General features: G+C 40.5%; 1 protein-coding gene across 1 annotated transcript; it reads left to right on the top strand.

Moving 5' to 3' along the window:
- Positions 1-1,478: 1,478 nt before the first annotated feature.
- LOC110088086 (photoreceptor outer segment membrane glycoprotein 2) lies at positions 1,479-15,294 on the top strand. Its single transcript, XM_020810148.3, has 3 exons — positions 1,479-2,139; positions 11,655-11,901; positions 13,931-15,294. Exons 1-3 carry the CDS (start codon positions 1,559-1,561, stop codon positions 14,192-14,194), a joined length of 1,092 nt encoding a protein of 363 aa, XP_020665807.1. The 5' UTR covers positions 1,479-1,558; the 3' UTR covers positions 14,195-15,294.
- Positions 15,295-16,875: the final 1,581 nt, after the last annotated feature.

The raw sequence follows: 16,875 nt of genomic DNA, 5'->3' as shown, positions 1-16,875 counted from the left end.
TGTTTATTTATTTATTTATTTATTTATTTATTTATTTATTTATTTATTTATTTATATCCCGCCCATCTGGTCTGGTCGACCACTCTGGGCGGCTTCCAATAAGGTGTATACGAAAACATAAGAATTTTACAAACAGTCCATAACACATACAATAATAAAACAAATAATAAATAAAGGAAAAAATAAAGAGAGAATTAAATATTGACAGGAGGGAAGGCCTGAACATACAACCATGTTTTTAGTTAACTCTTAAAAGTGCCCAGCGTAGGGGTCGCACGAATAACCAGAGGAAGGTTATTCCAGAGGCGAGGAGCCACCGCCGAGAAGGCCCGGGTTCATACCATTAACAATCTTAACATATTTCTGCTCTCCCACCAGACATCTAGGGAAACTCACAAAAGAGAGCAAATGCTGTAAGCCGCCCAGAGACCTTCGGGTAGTGTGGGCGGCATATAAGTTAAATAAATAAATAAATAAATAAATAAATAAATAAATAAATAAATAAATAAATAAATAAATAAATAAATAAATAAATAAATACATACATACATACATACATACATACATACATACATACATACATACATACATACATACATACATACATACATACATACATACATACATACATACATACATACATACATACATACATACATAATGTCAAGCAATCAGCTACGCCTTCTTGGGCCTACACAACTCCCAATGAAACACATCCACAACATGTTCCCAGCTACCATCTGTCTGCTGCCAGATGTGCCTTGAGAGCCCTACAAAAAGAAGACTGCCCTCAGTGCATGAGGAACAGAAGAGTGCTAGATCTGTACCCTCCAGTATTATTCCCTGTGTGTGGAAAGTGACAAGAAGACTCTTTCCTGCACAGGCAGCTTCTTCATGCAGTTGAGAACCATGCTTTTTCATGGCCCTTCCCTGAGTGTACATAGATCCTCTATGTGTAAAAGTCTGTTCCCTCTGTGCACAGAAAACAAAGAATTAGAAGAGGAGGCTAGCTCCCTCTTGCTCTTCACACCTTCATATTAGCCTTTTAAAAAAGCCTGAATAGACTTTGAATCTCTTTTCAGCCGGATGCATTGAGCTATATAGAACCTGATGTCATCATTGTCTCTCCTTCTTTTTTCCCCTCGTCACATATAATCCCCATTTACAGTCCTAAACTTTCTGCACCCTTGTTAGTCAGTGGTGGGAATGGGCTGACTGAGCTCGCAAACCTGTGCATTATTAACTGACCTGGAAATAAGCCTCACTAAGCTCAGTACTTGCAAATAATATGTGCAATCAACTGGCAGCTCTAAAGCAACTTCCCAAGAGCAGAGTTGCAACTGAGATGAGAATTGAATAGTTCTTGCAGGTGTTAAGAGGCTATTCAGGAGGTTAGGATGCATGTTATATAAATATACAGGGAAGAAGGCATTAATCTCTCTCTCTCTTTCTCTTTCTCTCTCTCTCAGGCTTTTCCTGTATGGCTCTGGGCACACTCTGATAATCTGATTAGGAGATTTTCTTTGACAACACTTCTTTTCCTAATGCTGTAGTGACCATGGCTGTCCTTAAAGTGAAATTCACCAAAACAAAGAGGGACAAGTTGGCTCAAATATTATGGATCCTCAACTGGATTTCAGTGGTGTCTGGTGCAATTTTGTTCAGCTTGGGACTCTTTTTGAAAATAGAAATCAGAAAGCGTAGCGAAATGATGGCCAAAGGAGATATTAACTCAGTCCCCAACATGCTCATCTCGGTTGGGGTTGTAGCCTGTATCATCAACTTTCTTGGAGGCAAAATCTGCTACGACTGCACAGACATGAATAAATATAACCGATGGAAACTGGTTATGCTCCCATACATTGTATGCACATTTTGTTTCACCTTCTGCATCTTAGTGGGTGCTGTTATGTGTTACACCATGAGAAATGAGCTGGAGGAGTCACTGTATCTGGGGTTGAGAGATGCTATTAAATTCTACAAGGACACAGATATCCCTGGAAGATGCTTTATGAAGAAAACAATAGATGCATTGCAGATCAAGTTCCAGTGCTGTGGAAACAATGGTTTCAGAGATTGGTTTGAAATTCAATGGATATCTGTTCGCTATTTGGATATGGCTTCAAAGGATGTTCTAGAGTAAGTATCCATGTGATAAATTACTTGAATCTGTTCTCTCACAAATGACACAGCCAAGAGAGACCTCCATGGGGCACAATTCTCCATTCCATCCCCATCTGTTTGCACTCTGCAAGTCAAAATAGCTTGATACAGGTTGTAAAAGAGGGTAATAGTAGGAGCTGTTCAACACTGGAACACAATGGATGCGTGCAGCCTGCATGGACTCAGAATGTTATAACCAGGGCAGGTGCAGGCCACACAACGTCTGCAATTGCCTGTCTCACATTGGTGAGTGATTAGAGGAAACAATGTTTTCTGGTGGCCTTTGAAAACTCAGGTGTGTCCTTGGAGAGAGTAGTTATGGGAAGTTTTAAAAACTTGATAGAGCTAGGTATATTCTTAGAAAAGGGAGCACTCAGAAGAGCCATGGTTGATGTCTTCAAGTATCTGTAGTGTTCTTAAGTCAGACGGTAGGCCAGATCTCACCTGTCTTACACCAGAGGGCAGCACTGTCTTGGGTAGGTGGCAATTAGAGAGAATCAGATTTTTTTTGAAACACTCACGTAAGCCTCTTAAGTATACAGGCTATTTTATGGTTTACAAACTCTGTTAGGAAGTGGTGGGATCTACTTTGCTGAGAAGCTTTCTACTTGGAATACTGTTGCATCCAACATTCCAGATTCTTTACAAAGGCAAGAGTTGGGTTACATAATCTCCAGATTCCCTTTGAATTTGTAAACAAGGGTGTAGTCATGAGAAGACAAGACTCACTGGGAAGGACAATAATGCTAGGAAAAGTTGAAGGCACAAGGGAAAGAGGAAGACCTATTACAGGATTGAGTGGCTCCGTAAAGGAACCCATGCCCTTTAGTTTATGAAACTTTATTTATTTATTTATATTTATTAATTTATTTAACTTATATGCCGCCCACACTACCCGAAGGTCTCTGGGCGGCTTACCACATTTAAAATAAAATAAAAAGGCAAAATAAAAGGGCAAAATTCATGATTGGACCTTTTGTAGGTCACCAATTGCCAGAGTTGCCATAATTCAGAAATAACTTGGCAGCACATAAAAATAATAAATCCTTAACATTGATTATTTGGAAGTACATGGGGAGTCTGAAATAAAGTGGGAGTGAACATGAAAGCTACCATAGTATTTTGGACAGCGTGTCAGCCTAGAACTCAAAGCTTTGGGGTTCACATCACTGCTCAGTCATGGGAGCTTCCTGGATGTGTGTGATTATGACAAGTCACTCCTTGAACATCTCACCCACCATGAAAACCCTGTCAGAGTTGCCATAAGTTGAAGGTGCCTTGAGAGCAAATAAAAACCAAAGCATGATTGGAACACTTAGGAGAAGGCTAGTATAGATTGGTGACTAAGTAGGGGGCTGTGAACCAGCAGGTTCTTTGTTTGAAACTCAGATTTGCATTTCATTTACTAAACCCCATTTTCTAAAAATTGCTCATATTCTCCAAACTTCAACTCGGTGTGCAATGTAGACATGACGGTACCAACCTACCTTACCAGGCTGATACACAGATTAATAGGATAATATAGAAGAGGTACCTTGAAAGGGGAAATGGCTTTAAAGTCTAACAATAGATTACCATTTTGAGAACAGAAGTAAGGTGCATGAAAAGTTGTCCATCAGTTATGGTCCCAGGAGCAAGGTGGGAAGCAGAGTGTGACTGTTAAAAATAGGACCGTGGACAAACATATTGCTGCAGTAAGAATGCCCACAACTTAATTGATTACATTTAAACAGCCTTGGCATAATGGCACAGGGCAGCAGATTGAGGAATCAGCTGACCTATGTGTCACCAATGAAACATCCAAATCCTGGGGGGACAAGATGTCAGATCTATATAGCCAGATATTCCCTCTGCCACCTGGGAGTACGGGAGACACCACCACACTAAAGTTGAGCATGTGTCTGAGGACTTTAATCTGAAGATCCCCTTTAAGAGGTGCTTGTAATTGCAAGGGGAAACAATCGTGCAGGCTACTCCACCACCACCCCCAGCAGTGCTCAAAACGTCCAGAAATAAGAAAGGAATAACAGGCTAGAAGAATGTATAAAAGTAGTGCCTCCTGAAATGTCACCCTCATAAGGTACCTTATAGCACTAGCCCCAGAACAAAGGCGACGAAGATATAGAAGTTCTGGTCATGAAAGGTGTCAACAGCACAGTGAGGGAACAGTTTGAGCAACCTATGCAGATGGGAGAACATCCACAATGAACACCTGGACAAGGGATTTAGCAGGCACAGACATCACCTGCTCATAGTTTTCCCTTACTCAGGTGAAACACATTGCAATTATGCTCAAATTACAATAAGCATGCCCATTTTAGCACATGCAGTTTGAAGCAAAACAGCACCCTTTTAAGTCCTCATCTTTGGTCCTTCCAATAGCTTGGACCCAAGCTGTTTAGGGCTTTATAGGTGAGAACCAGCACTTTGAATTGTGCCCGGAAACAGAGCAACAGCCAGTGGAGCTGCTGTAACAGGGACGTTACGTGATCCCTGTGATCAGTTCCAGTCAGCAATCTGGCTGCTGCATTTGGACTTGCTGGCAGCTCCAAAACACTTTCCAGACACTTTCAAGAGGCAGCCCCACATAGGATGCATTACAGTAATCTAGCTGGGAAGTAACTAGGGCATATGTCACCGTGGGCAGATCAGACCTCTCCAGGAATGGCTGCAGCTACCACACTAGTTTTAAATGCAAGAAGGCACCCTTGACCACTGCTGAAACCTGGGCATCCCGGCTCAGAGACAAATCCAGGAGTACCTCCAAGCCGTACACCTGGGTTTTCAGAGGGTGTGTAACCCCATCCAGTACAGGCTGCATCCCTGTTCCTTGATCTGCTATTTGACTGACCAGGAGCACGTCTGGATTAAGTTTCAGTTTATTTACCCTCATCCAGTACATTAGTAGAATTGAATATTGGGATATTGGCAGGGGGAGAAAAGACCATTGTGAAGAATACTGGAGAAGAAGAGAGAATGCTTGTATTTGTGTGTGTGTGTGTGTGTGTGTGTGTGTGTAACAAACAAGTTTGTCAGGATTAGACACGTTTGCTAGTTAGAAATAAAGTGCATAGCAATTTAATGCTCCATAAATAAATTATTTTGTTGTTTGATACACCACCATAATGAGTATCCTTGAAAAAAAATTATCTATAGAGTTCAGAAATGAACCACAAAAAATAATTATTAGACTTTTGCAAAAAGTATTCAGGTTACTTCAGCAACATAAGAGTGGCTGATACCTTTCATTGGACCACTAATTAATTAAACAAATAGCAAGCTTTTGTGGAGACAATCTCACTTCCTTAAGCTCCAGTGTAACATGGACAATGCAAAAATAAAATAAAATAAAATAAAAATAAAAATGTAGAAACATCAGGAATATCATAAAATTGTGTAATGTTGTAGTCAGTGAACATTCAGTAGAGAACAAAACAATCTCAAAAGGGATATTTAAGATACTTCATTTTCGTCCCCTGTGCCAAAATCTAAATAGCAAATAACTATAGCTAGATAGTTTAACAGCTCTTACCTCCTAAAGCAAGGGATAGGAGAATTAATTAATTAAGGGACAAAATTTGCTTGCAGAGTTTGAGTACAGAGCCAATATTTTCCTTGACAACAAATCTCCGGGAATGCTGAAGTCTACATAAAACTAGTCTTGATCCTTGAGTCTTCTGAAAAGCAGTGTACATGATTATAAAGTATAGATAGTATCTCACAAAGAGTTGGGCATGACTTAACGACTAGACAACAACAAAAAGTACCTCATGTGAACCTCCAGGGCTCCCAACATTAATCCCACTCCCAAATTGTTCCTAAAGAAATGCTTTGATTTAACTGAAAACATACTCTTGAATCCCCTCATAGGCAAATTTTTTAAAGTTAGGGTGTGTGGGGAGTGCCAATGGGACTGGAGCCTTCTCAAAACAGGGGGAAAATGCCCCCACTGCCAAAAGGGCTCAAGAGGCCTTTGTTAGGAGAAATAAAACAAAAACAAGCCCAAACAATTGTTTAAAGCGTTGTGCTGGGGTCCCAAGAGGTGGTGGGATCTGCATATGCCCTGCATGAGGAATGTTTCCATTCCTGTATTACAGCCATAATATTTAGAGACAGAACATTGCTTGCCTTAGCAACTGCTTGCCATCTCGTACAGACATCCAGCACACATGCCATGAAATGCTTTGCTTTGTTGATTGAGATGCCGTAAACCTTTGGCAATTTTCATAAGCTAATAGCAGGATAGATATTATCAAGGAAAAAAAATATAGGGACACAAATGAATCATGCCTGAGTAAAATGAGAAACTATTATGAAAGAAAAAGTATCTATAATTATTAAATTGCTTTGATTATATAAAATTTCACTATAGCAAGTGTACCTCATAGAAAGGCTGAAGAAAAGAGAAGGGGTAGATATGTTGCTTCATTTGTACTGTTTGTTTTTTCTTAATAGCACATAATTAAATTTAAAAGAGAGATGAAACAATATATTGTATTCTCTTTTCCCTGTGATTTTGTACCACTCCTCTCCTGACTTTGGGAACAGGATTTGAAGGAATCCCTTCAACAGACAACCTCCAGGTTTACTTACAAGCAGACAAGCTTATTGAGTAGTTTACACAGGCAACCAATAGCTGGAGTGCATGACCACATGGCTCAAAAGTCAGTCCAAAAAGTCTGAACTAACATTAGGGAGAGCAAACCAATATTTATACAGTTTTGCTCCTTGCCCCAATAAGTTGCAGCTGGGTAATGCATAGTTAACCCGTTTCAAACCTCTGAACCCCTTCCTGCTCAGCATCCCACTGTGAAAAGCTCAGGTATGCATAAACAAGCTTGTTAGCATTACAGTATTTGATAAGCACAACTGTTGGCTCTGGCTCCCTTTGCGTCCCAATATAATTACACAGCTTGACTGTCCTTTGTTTTCATCTCCAAACCATGAGACCAACCAATCAAAATGGAACACAGACAATTCAATATGGAACATGTGTGTTAGCTTTTCTCGCTTATCTTTTTTACATTTTCAAATTGTTGAAAGATTTCACCAGGCCAAGCATCCTCACTGCAGCCACAGAGCATGGAGCATGAAGGGGTTATGATAAGTCTGCCAAGCTTCCAGTCCCCCAGGAAGGCAGCAGGATCTAAGAGAGTACCATGGGAATATTACATAACATTAGAATCTCTCTTGTTTCCTCCCTTGAGGCAAAATCCAGAGCTGGAGTCCCGGAGGCAGTCCGTGTCGTTCTGACAACTCCTGCGTTGTAGCTAGAACCAGTTGTATTGGCTCTTGCCTTTCCACTGGGCTATTTCAGCGACATGGAGAGGGGGGATTTGCTGCTTGGGTAACAGCCTATCCTCCATAGTATTTTACCCAGGCGTCATGCTCTGGAGAGGACACTCCAGTTTCGCATACAGCATCGAAACAACACGGGAAGTAGCAGTTACTGGTTCTAGATTTTTGCTCGATTGACATAGAGCATGATGCCAGGGGCTCCTTCTGACGGTGGGAGAGGTCATTGCATCTCATTAGGTAGCTACTGCCCGCCTTAAGCTGGGCAGCCACCAGCCAGTAAGGTCCTACCTTGCCATGATCTGTTAACCTCATGGGGTGCGTGGGGTTTAAGGTGAAAGCCGACAAGCAGATCGATAACCCTGCACCATGCAACAATCGTAAGAAAACTTCTGCCCTAAAGTTGGGCATGTGGAATGTTCGGACAATGACCCCTGGCTTTTCTGATGACGGCTTTTCTGACGACCTGCAGGAAAGAGATGACGTGCGCAAGACAGCTGTCATTGACATGGAACTGAGTAGACTACAGATGGACATTGTTGCCCTCCAAGAGATGAGATTGCCAGACTTGAGATCTGTTAAAGAAAAAAAACTTCTAATTCTTCTGGCAGGGAAGACCATTGAATGAGACCAGGTGATATGGTATTGGCTTTGCAGTCAGAAAATACTCTGCTGAGATCCATTGTTCCACCTACTATGGGGAGTGAAAGAATCCTGTCTCTGCAGCTCCACTCATCGGCGGGACCGGTCACCCTGATTAGTACATATGCACCAACACTGTCATCCACTACAGAAGTGAAAGACAAATTCTACGACGATCTGGCAGCTGCTATCAAAAAAGTCCCTGAGAGAGAGCCACTGTTCATTCTTGGAGACTTTAACGCTAGAGTTGGTGCTGATCACAATTCTTGGCCCACCTGTCTAGGCCGTTTTGGCATTGGGAAGATGAACGTAAATGGCCAATGCTTGCTGGCGTTTTGCTGTTATTGTGGGCTTTATGTCAGCAACACATTCTTTAATATGAAGCTTCAACACAGAGTTTCCTGGAGACATTCAAGATCCAAGCATTGGCATCAGCTCAATTAGATCCTCACGCAGTTACCAGAGTGCTGATTGCGATACTGATCACTCCCTGGTGTGTAGTAGAGTAAAACTGCTAACAAAGATACTGTATCACACGAAAAAGGAAGGAAGACCATGTACTGACATCAGCAAGACTCGCAATCAAAGAAAAGTGGAGAAATTTGCCCAAGTGCTTGAGGAAACCCTTCCAGGCCCAACTGATGCAAATGCACCTGAACGATGGGAACATTTCAAGAACGCTGTGTCTAACATCACCTTGTCCACATTTGGCAAGAAGACCAGAAAGATGGCAGACTGATTCGACGCCCACTTGATGCCAGCCATCGAGCATAAGAGGAGAGCTCTAGCAGCATACAAAGCCTGTCCTAGTGAGTACAACTTGCAGGCTCTTCAAGCTACTCGTAGCCAAGTCCAACAGGCTGCCAGGAGATGTTCCAACGATTATTGGCTTCAGTTCTGCTCTCAGATGCAGATAGCATCGGACACAGGTAATATCAAGGGAATGTATGATGGTATCAAGCAGGCTTTAGGTCCAATACAGAAGAAAGCTGCTCCCTTGAAGTCTGCTAAAGGCGTGATCATCCAGGACTGAGCACGGCAGATGGACCGCTGGGTGCAGCACTACTCTGAGCTATATTCCAGAGAGAATGTAGTAACCAAGGAGGCACTAAATAACATTGAGTGCCTGCCTGTCTTGGAAGAGATGGACAGCAAACCCACTTTAGCAGAAATAAAAGCAGCCTTGGACTCCCTCACCTCCGGCAAGGCACCTGGAAAGGTTAACATCTTTGTTGAAGTGCTGTAAAGAGATCATCACCACCGAACTGCATGAAGTCTTTCGTCTTTGCTGGAGGGAAGATGGAGTACCACTCACAAGCGTGAGTGAAAGCAAATGCTGCAGAACTACACCAAAAGGACTTCATGGCAGAGATTATGTGGAACTGCTCAGCAAACAGTTCTCTTCCAATGACTTCCTTGCCTCCTTCAATTCTTTGGTCATTCCCCTGCCCCCTCTTTAAAATGAATCATTTGAATGCAGCCAGGAGAGTTATTTTTAAAAAGGATGAGCCTCTGTTTGAGAAGGGAAGCATAACAAAGTGGCACAGAATAAATCAAAGTATTAGATAGCAAAATGGAGATGTGGGAATTCATCCAAACACACACACACACACACACACCACATTTGTATGTACTGCAATAATGGAAATGCTGCTAAGGTCTGTACCTGCCAGAAATAGAAGGAGCAGAAATGCTCCATAGTCCAGGTCATTTGCATTGCTGTATTCTGTTTTTTGTTGTTGTTTAGTCGTGTCTGACTCTTCGTGACCCCTTGGACCAGAACATGCCAGGCCCTCCTGTCTTTCACTGCCTCCCGGAGTTTGGTCAAAATTATTCTGTTTACCACGGGATATCTGCAGTGAGGAACCACCATAAGGCAACTCCTCCATGGCGTTTTATCCTCCTATTGTCCCAACTTTTCAGAGCCTTATTTGAATTATAGTGGTCTACAGGAGCTATGTTCTGTTTTTTTGCAGTAAACAATCTTGCGTCATCTAAAGAAACTATTGACTATCACTTTTGACAGACATAAACATTATTTTAAATTTATTTTAAGTGATAGGACGTAATTGTTGGCTGTGTTAATATAGTTGAAGAAGTAAACCAACTTAATTTCTTTTAAAAAATAAAATAAATTACTACTATGATTTTTTTACACAAATGATGATTTGTTTCTTTTGAACTTTCTTCCCAGAAACACTCATGAATTAGGTATATTTGCTAGTTTCTGTCTGAGGCATTTGCATTACATGCAGTTGCAATGGAAGAGGAGGAGTGACCTTATAGATTAATCTTCTCTTTGCCCCTCCACTGCCTAAGCTTTGTGAGGGACTTTCTGGAAAGGGAGCCTTCTAGATGTATAGGCAGACTCACTACCCAACCTATGGGTCTACATTGCATGAATGTATTAAGGGTCCCTGGTTCTTACCTTTCCCTATAACATATGGATGTGACACAGCAGGGGAAGTATACAGGGCCCCCATTGTCCATCTTAAGGTTGTAATTTTGTAAGGGGTGAAGGCCAGAAAATGATTACTAGATCAAATGCACTTGGGAAGACCCAGGCTGGAGAAGATTGGTCTAGAAACTGTAGCCTATTAGAAGATGAGAAATTTGGACTGTGGGAAGCACTTGATTTGTCTTTCTATCTGATTCCTTGATTGATTAGTGAATTACATCAGTTAAAGATAAAATATTTACAATTGTGTCTGTGTCCATAGTGTTTTTTGAAAGCATTTTTACTCTCTAAATTTCCCAACCTCTGAGAAGGTCCCTAGTTCAATTCCTGGAACCTGCAGATAAGGCTGGGAAAATCCCTTGCTTGAAGAATAATTCCCAGTCCATACTAACAAGACAGGTCAAGATGGATCAATGCTTGACTCAGTTTCCTGTGTTTATGTATATTGTGGTCTGAGTTCATTTGGTGGAATCTCTGTGGTTTTATGTGCTAAAAAGCGTGTGCAGAGAGGTAACCTGCGTCTAAATTAGGAGGAAGGTGTGGAACTGCAGTGCTTTGGCTGCTCACAACTAGAAATGGTCCATTTCATTTAAAAGTGACAGTATCAAAAAGAGGTAAATATCAGCCCTCACAAATGCTCCCTGCATTCTACAAGAATGCTTATTTTGACTAGTGAACTTATCCGAAACATGAGTTACCATTAAAAAATAATAACTGTGCGCGATCAAGCCAATTCTGATTTATGATGACTGTTGTCAAGGTTTTCTAGATAGAGAGAACTCAGAAATGGTTTACCATTTCTTTCTTCTGGGGTCAGCCTGGCACTGTGTAGCTTGCCCAAGGCCGCACAGGCTGGCTCATCCCTCTGGAGAGACTTTGGGGAATTGAATACACAGCCTCTGGCTCTGCAGCCAGATACCTAACTCACTGGGCTATCTAAGCAGCATAGTCACAATTTTAGGAGTCTTTATAAAAGTAATTATTTTTTTTCTATTCACATTGTTAAATGAGAAAATATATTCAAAATTATCTTAATATAATTGTGAAACGGTCTGCTTCCCTCTCACTGTTGACCATTTCCGCCATCTTGTTGCAGTCGCCTAAAGAGCAACGTTGACGGGAAGTTCCTGGTGGATGGCGTCCCCTTCAGCTGTTGCAATCCCAGCTCACCCAGACCCTGTATCCAGTACCAACTCACAAACAATTCTGCTCACTACAACTATGACTTCCTGACAGAAGAGCTTAATATCTGGATGAAAGGATGCAGGGAGGTCCTCCTGGATTATTACACTGATATCATGAGATCCATTGGCATCACTGTACTCATCATCTGGTTGTTTGAGGTAAACTGCAGTAAAAAAAAATTTTTTTTTCCTCTACAGAGGTTCTTCATCTGTCAGAAGAGAGCCGTGGTTTTTCCCTTTGGCCAGAATCTTCCCAGATGTGCAACTGATATCTTTGCTGAATAAATCTAGCCTCCTCCAAATGAATTCATACTTTAAACATGAAAATGCACACCAAGTTTTTATTACCAGTGACAGAATGAAAGGTGCAATGAAGGGTGAAATATAGTTTGTCAATATTCCATTTCAGCATATATTAAAATAAATTAGAGCCTGGATGCCAAACACGAGCATCTCTCTGGTATACCAGAAAGTTGAAGCATTGGCCAATTATTCTTCCTGTGGGACTGCACGAATGTAGCAACTGACAAGCCTGCTTTGCTAGAATTACTGCCTGAGCAGCGAAATTCAGTGAGATACTGTGGTTAAGTTTGGGTATTTGCATATTGCAGAGAGATAGGGGCCACCATGCAGAGGCCATGTGTCATCTCTTTCTTCCAATTTCTGATGGTTCGTCATGGTTCTCTTCAAAAGGAAGATGTGTGATTTTGACCATCTTTGAGGTATAAATTATCCTTGCCTTCTCCATTAAAGTGAAAGCGAAGTTGACTGCAGTTTCCTTCCAAACGCTCTTCTTTTCAATCGTACTCCTGGCTCCCAGTTGGTCAAAGGTGGAATCTCTTGTAGTGTGCCATTTGTGTGAGTTGGGGTGTGACAAGCGATACAAGTGACAACTTATTAACAAGTGTCAGTTATCCACAGCGATTTAAGTTATTGAATTTACACTGGCAAAACTGATGAATAGAATGCTGGCCTTTATTTAAATTGAGCGGGGGTGGTCATGGCTAGATTTTTAATATGTTAAGGTTATAATTAACAAGTAATGACTAATGAATGACAAATACTTAGATATTAATTCATTTTAAAAAGTAACAACATGGTAACTTGTAAAAGCAGCTTTCCAAGTTCTGCCTTGAAGTGTGCGTGATGGTTTTTGAGGAACAGCTTTTGTGCAGGTGCTTAAGGGGTGTGTGTGTGAAGAGGTTTTTGCAAGATTTCTGACTTGCATCCTGATGACCTGAAGGAAATGAAGGCGGTTGCAAAGCCTTAATTGATAATAGCATTTCAAAGGAGTTTGTTCAAAATCTTTTTCCTCTAAGATGCTCTTTTGCAATAAACTACACAAGTGGAGGATGACGTGATGGAATTATGAGCACTCTCTTCCAGTGGAATGACAGCATGCTGTCTTTTTGAATAGCCACCTGCATCAATTATTCCAGATACTTTGGAAGAAGAAAAATGGAACAGATTGTTCTTTGAAAAAAAGGAGATATCACATATTAATAGCATGCCACTCCTTGTTTCATCATCTTCTTTAATGTAGGACAAATGACTAATTAAAGCTGCTTAAGCCTGATGGTGCTGCCAACTCATAATGGTAACCTTTTGAGTCTAGGGCATCCAAAAATACCTGCCGATTTAACCCTCTTGTTGTGAAATTGTATCAACCTAGGGACAGTTCTAAGAAAAGAGTACATGTTTATTGCAAACAGCTTGGACACTGTTTTAGTTACAAAAATTATCTTTTTGTTCTTCTGCATGACAGCTGAGCCTGAAAGATAAACCCAACTGAACTTGATGGGACTTATAAGTAGCCATGAATAGGATTGCACTTTAAATGCTTAAATAGATTCTAGTACACGTAATCAGGAATTGTCTTCAGAAAGATGGGACCTGAACAAGAACTCTGTTGTGTGGAAGCAGAATGCATAGTGTGCATGCATGCATTGCACATTACAGATAATCTGCTCATAAAAGAGGGAATTCCTGAAGTGCTGCTGATGTGCAATTTTCACAGCTGGAGCTTTTATCCTATCCTGTACCTGGCAAATTAGCTGATTTTGTTTTGTGACTGATGTTCATGACATGAAGTCATCACTGTTTACAATAAAAAAAATAATTGATTTGTAGTAATCATAAACCATGTTTTGGCTCTCCCCCCCCTTTTTTTCTGTATATCTTTCTCTAGGTCTCTGTGCTTACTGGGGTCCGTTACCTTCAAACGGCAATGAGGAACGTCCTTCTCCTGGGCGATCCGCAGTCTGACTCAGATGGCTGGTTACTTGAGAACAGCTTTGTAGAAACTGCCAAGTATAACTTCAATATCATAAAAAACCTTGGGAAAGCTAATCAGATATCTACAGTTTCAGGAATGAATGATCCTAATATGGACGTGCAAACGGTAAACCATGGTCCAGAAAATGTTCCAACAAAATGCATCCCTACAGCTTAAATGGATGCAGCACTGAAGACTTTTAATATGGTTCGGCACCACAATCACTACTGTGCATTTAGCTGATTTTTTTTTTCATCCATGAGAATAAAATCAGTACCTCTGGCATGAAATTGGTAAACTACATTCTGATAACAGGACCTAAATACAGTATGGGGATGTTTGACACAAAATAGAACTTCAATTTGATATTCAGAATTTCTGAATCGCCAACATTAATCTTCACAGCTCTGTCCTCATCTCTGTAATGTGTGTGTTGATAGCATGACATTTACTTCACTTCTGCCATGCATGTTTTAACCATTCCTTCCTCCCCTTCCCAATATTGATGAAATGTAAATGTCAAGAGGAAGAAAGAACTGATAAAAGAAATGCTGTAGGCATCAGGGCGCTTCAGGTATTATATGGCTATGAAACATTAATCACTCAGCCTAGTTGTGGGTCAAGCAAGTTCACCTTCTTTTTGCTGATACCATATTTGCCTAGAACAGAGTTCTGTGAAACTCACAAGTTAACAATTTGCATTCATAACACTAAAAACTTATTGTTGTATCCCCTCAACAGACTTCACGCCTCTCACTTTAATGAAAATATCTTTACCTGTTTAATTGTCGTAAGGCCTGAATGTTATTCAGGCAATATTTTGTTGTGGTAGGTCTCCCAGAACAGGAAAATCTTTTAAGGCAATTGCAGTTTTGAATATAAAGCAAAGGCTCTCTTGTAAAAGTGCTAAATTATCAAATGAATGCAGGTTGGCAGTAAGGCCCTGATCAACATATAGGATGGTCTTTCAAATGGAATTCACACCCTAGTAGAACTGGTTTACTCACTGCAACGTTAAGCAATTCATTGATCAAGAATGAGCTTTTGAAAGAATAAACTTCATTCTGTTGCATTTTTTTCATTGACTCTGGAAAGAAGAGATTATCAAGCCTTTTTCTAGTGTAACGCAGTGAGAGATAGTAAAAGGAAATCCTGTGAAAATAAATTAAGATACGCTGTACCTTAACACGCAGGATGTATTATACACTGCACTGAACTATGTATAACAAGCAGCCTGTAGCAACCTTTCAGAATAAATAAATAATAATAAAATAAAATTCCATGCCTTTATAGAAATGTTTCAGCATTGTTTGACTAAAGAGGGGAAGAATCATTCCCAAGTCACCATTTTGTTGTGCTTATATGTATTGCCCTAGACATGTGTAGATTAAATTTTGCAGAGGATGTGAAAGCACTGAAGTAATATAACTGAACTAGAAGCTAAAAGGTGGCAACTTCACTTTGGAGGCCTTTAAGCAGTGGGTGTATGGTCAATTTGTCAGTCTTGCTTTAGATATGAATTACAGTACCTGCATTGGCAGAATACACTCGGTGACCATTGAAAGCTATGCTTTTTTGACTCATAACTGCCCCCCTCTCCAACTCCCTAACCTGAAAAACAAACCACAGAATGACTGGAGTCAGGAGGCAATGCATCTTTGGGTCAAATCATCAGTTGAAGAGGTGAATGAGTGTTCCAAATGCACCACCTCGACTCCTTCCATCTTTGGAATGAAAGATACCACAACAATAGTATATCTGGATATATTTTTAGGAAATTATCAGTTCAAGAGACTTCTGAAAACAGGGCAACCCTAATTTCAGTGATGGTGGTGAGCTTATGCTGGGCTTATGTTCATGCAAGAGGCCTTCCCCTCCTCTCTACACCATTGTCCCTCTGCAGAGTCCATTCTGTCCTCCCACCCGATGGGTACAAATGAATGGCTGAAATCCTCTTCTTGTGAGTTCCCCACATGCCATACATAGGATCTAATTATATTCCAATAAACTACAATCCTTACAAGTTTCAATAAGGAGAAATGTTCTTTGTTCCGTTAAAGTAACCAATTAAAGTAACTGGTTCTTTTTATAACAATGTTATCAAAGACATCTAGGATGTATATCAGAATTCACACAATATTCACACTTAAGCTTAACTTGATTAACTCACAGTAAAACCAAACCCAAGGAAAAGATTGCTGATCACACACTCATTACTAGGAGTGTTTATCTGACTGGGCTTTGACCACCTGGATATTCCCCACAGCACCAACATAGAGGGTTCATAGATGCTCCAGAGCAGGAGTTGCTAAGGTCCAGAAAAAGTGTACTCTTCTGCCACCGTTGAACAGGTTTCGAACTTTTTGTGTGTGAAAGAGTTAACAAATATATTTCTGCTACTAAATTTGAGATCAGTCTTATATAAGGTTTGCCTGAATCATTGGTTCAATGAAAGGAGGTAACTGGTTCAGTGAAAGGAGATCTAGTACATAAAAGCACTGTATCTATGTATTATAAGCCTAGATCGGCTTAGATCCTGTCAAACACAAACAGGAATCTAGTTAAAGAAACATATTCAAAAGAAGTTTCAATAGAAATGAGGCATTGTAAGAACTAAGGATTCAACATTCACACTAGGAGAATAGACCACATACAAGAGAGCTCCTTCTCTGGCACTATGAAACCTGAAGAAACAGGCTGAGCTTCTGGTGACTAATTTAAGTTAAATAGTGACTCTTCCATGGAAACCTCCAAAGTGCTCCTATCACTTTCCCCATCTTTTTTTTTAAACCACAGAAAATCCATTAAGAAAGGAGAAATACATTAACTGCAGAAATGTCTTTCAATTGATAGCACTA

This window comes from Pogona vitticeps, chromosome 1, assembly GCF_051106095.1.
Source record: "Pogona vitticeps strain Pit_001003342236 chromosome 1, PviZW2.1, whole genome shotgun sequence".
NCBI lineage: Eukaryota > Metazoa > Chordata > Lepidosauria > Squamata > Agamidae > Pogona > Pogona vitticeps.
The sequence above is the reverse complement of the archived record's forward strand: the minus strand, read 5'-3'. Positions and strand labels throughout refer to the sequence as shown.

Excerpts from the sequence above, each read along its gene's own strand:
- LOC110088086 (XM_020810148.3), top strand. The coding sequence starts at position 1,559 with ATGGCTGTCCTTAAAGTGAAATTCACCAAAACAAAGAGGGACAAGTTG. Across the intron at positions 2,140-11,654 it reads GCTTCAAAGGATGTTCTAGA|TCGCCTAAAGAGCAACGTTG; the intron begins GTAAGTATCCAT and ends ATCTTGTTGCAG. Across the intron at positions 11,902-13,930 it reads TCATCATCTGGTTGTTTGAG|GTCTCTGTGCTTACTGGGGT; the intron begins GTAAACTGCAGT and ends ATCTTTCTCTAG.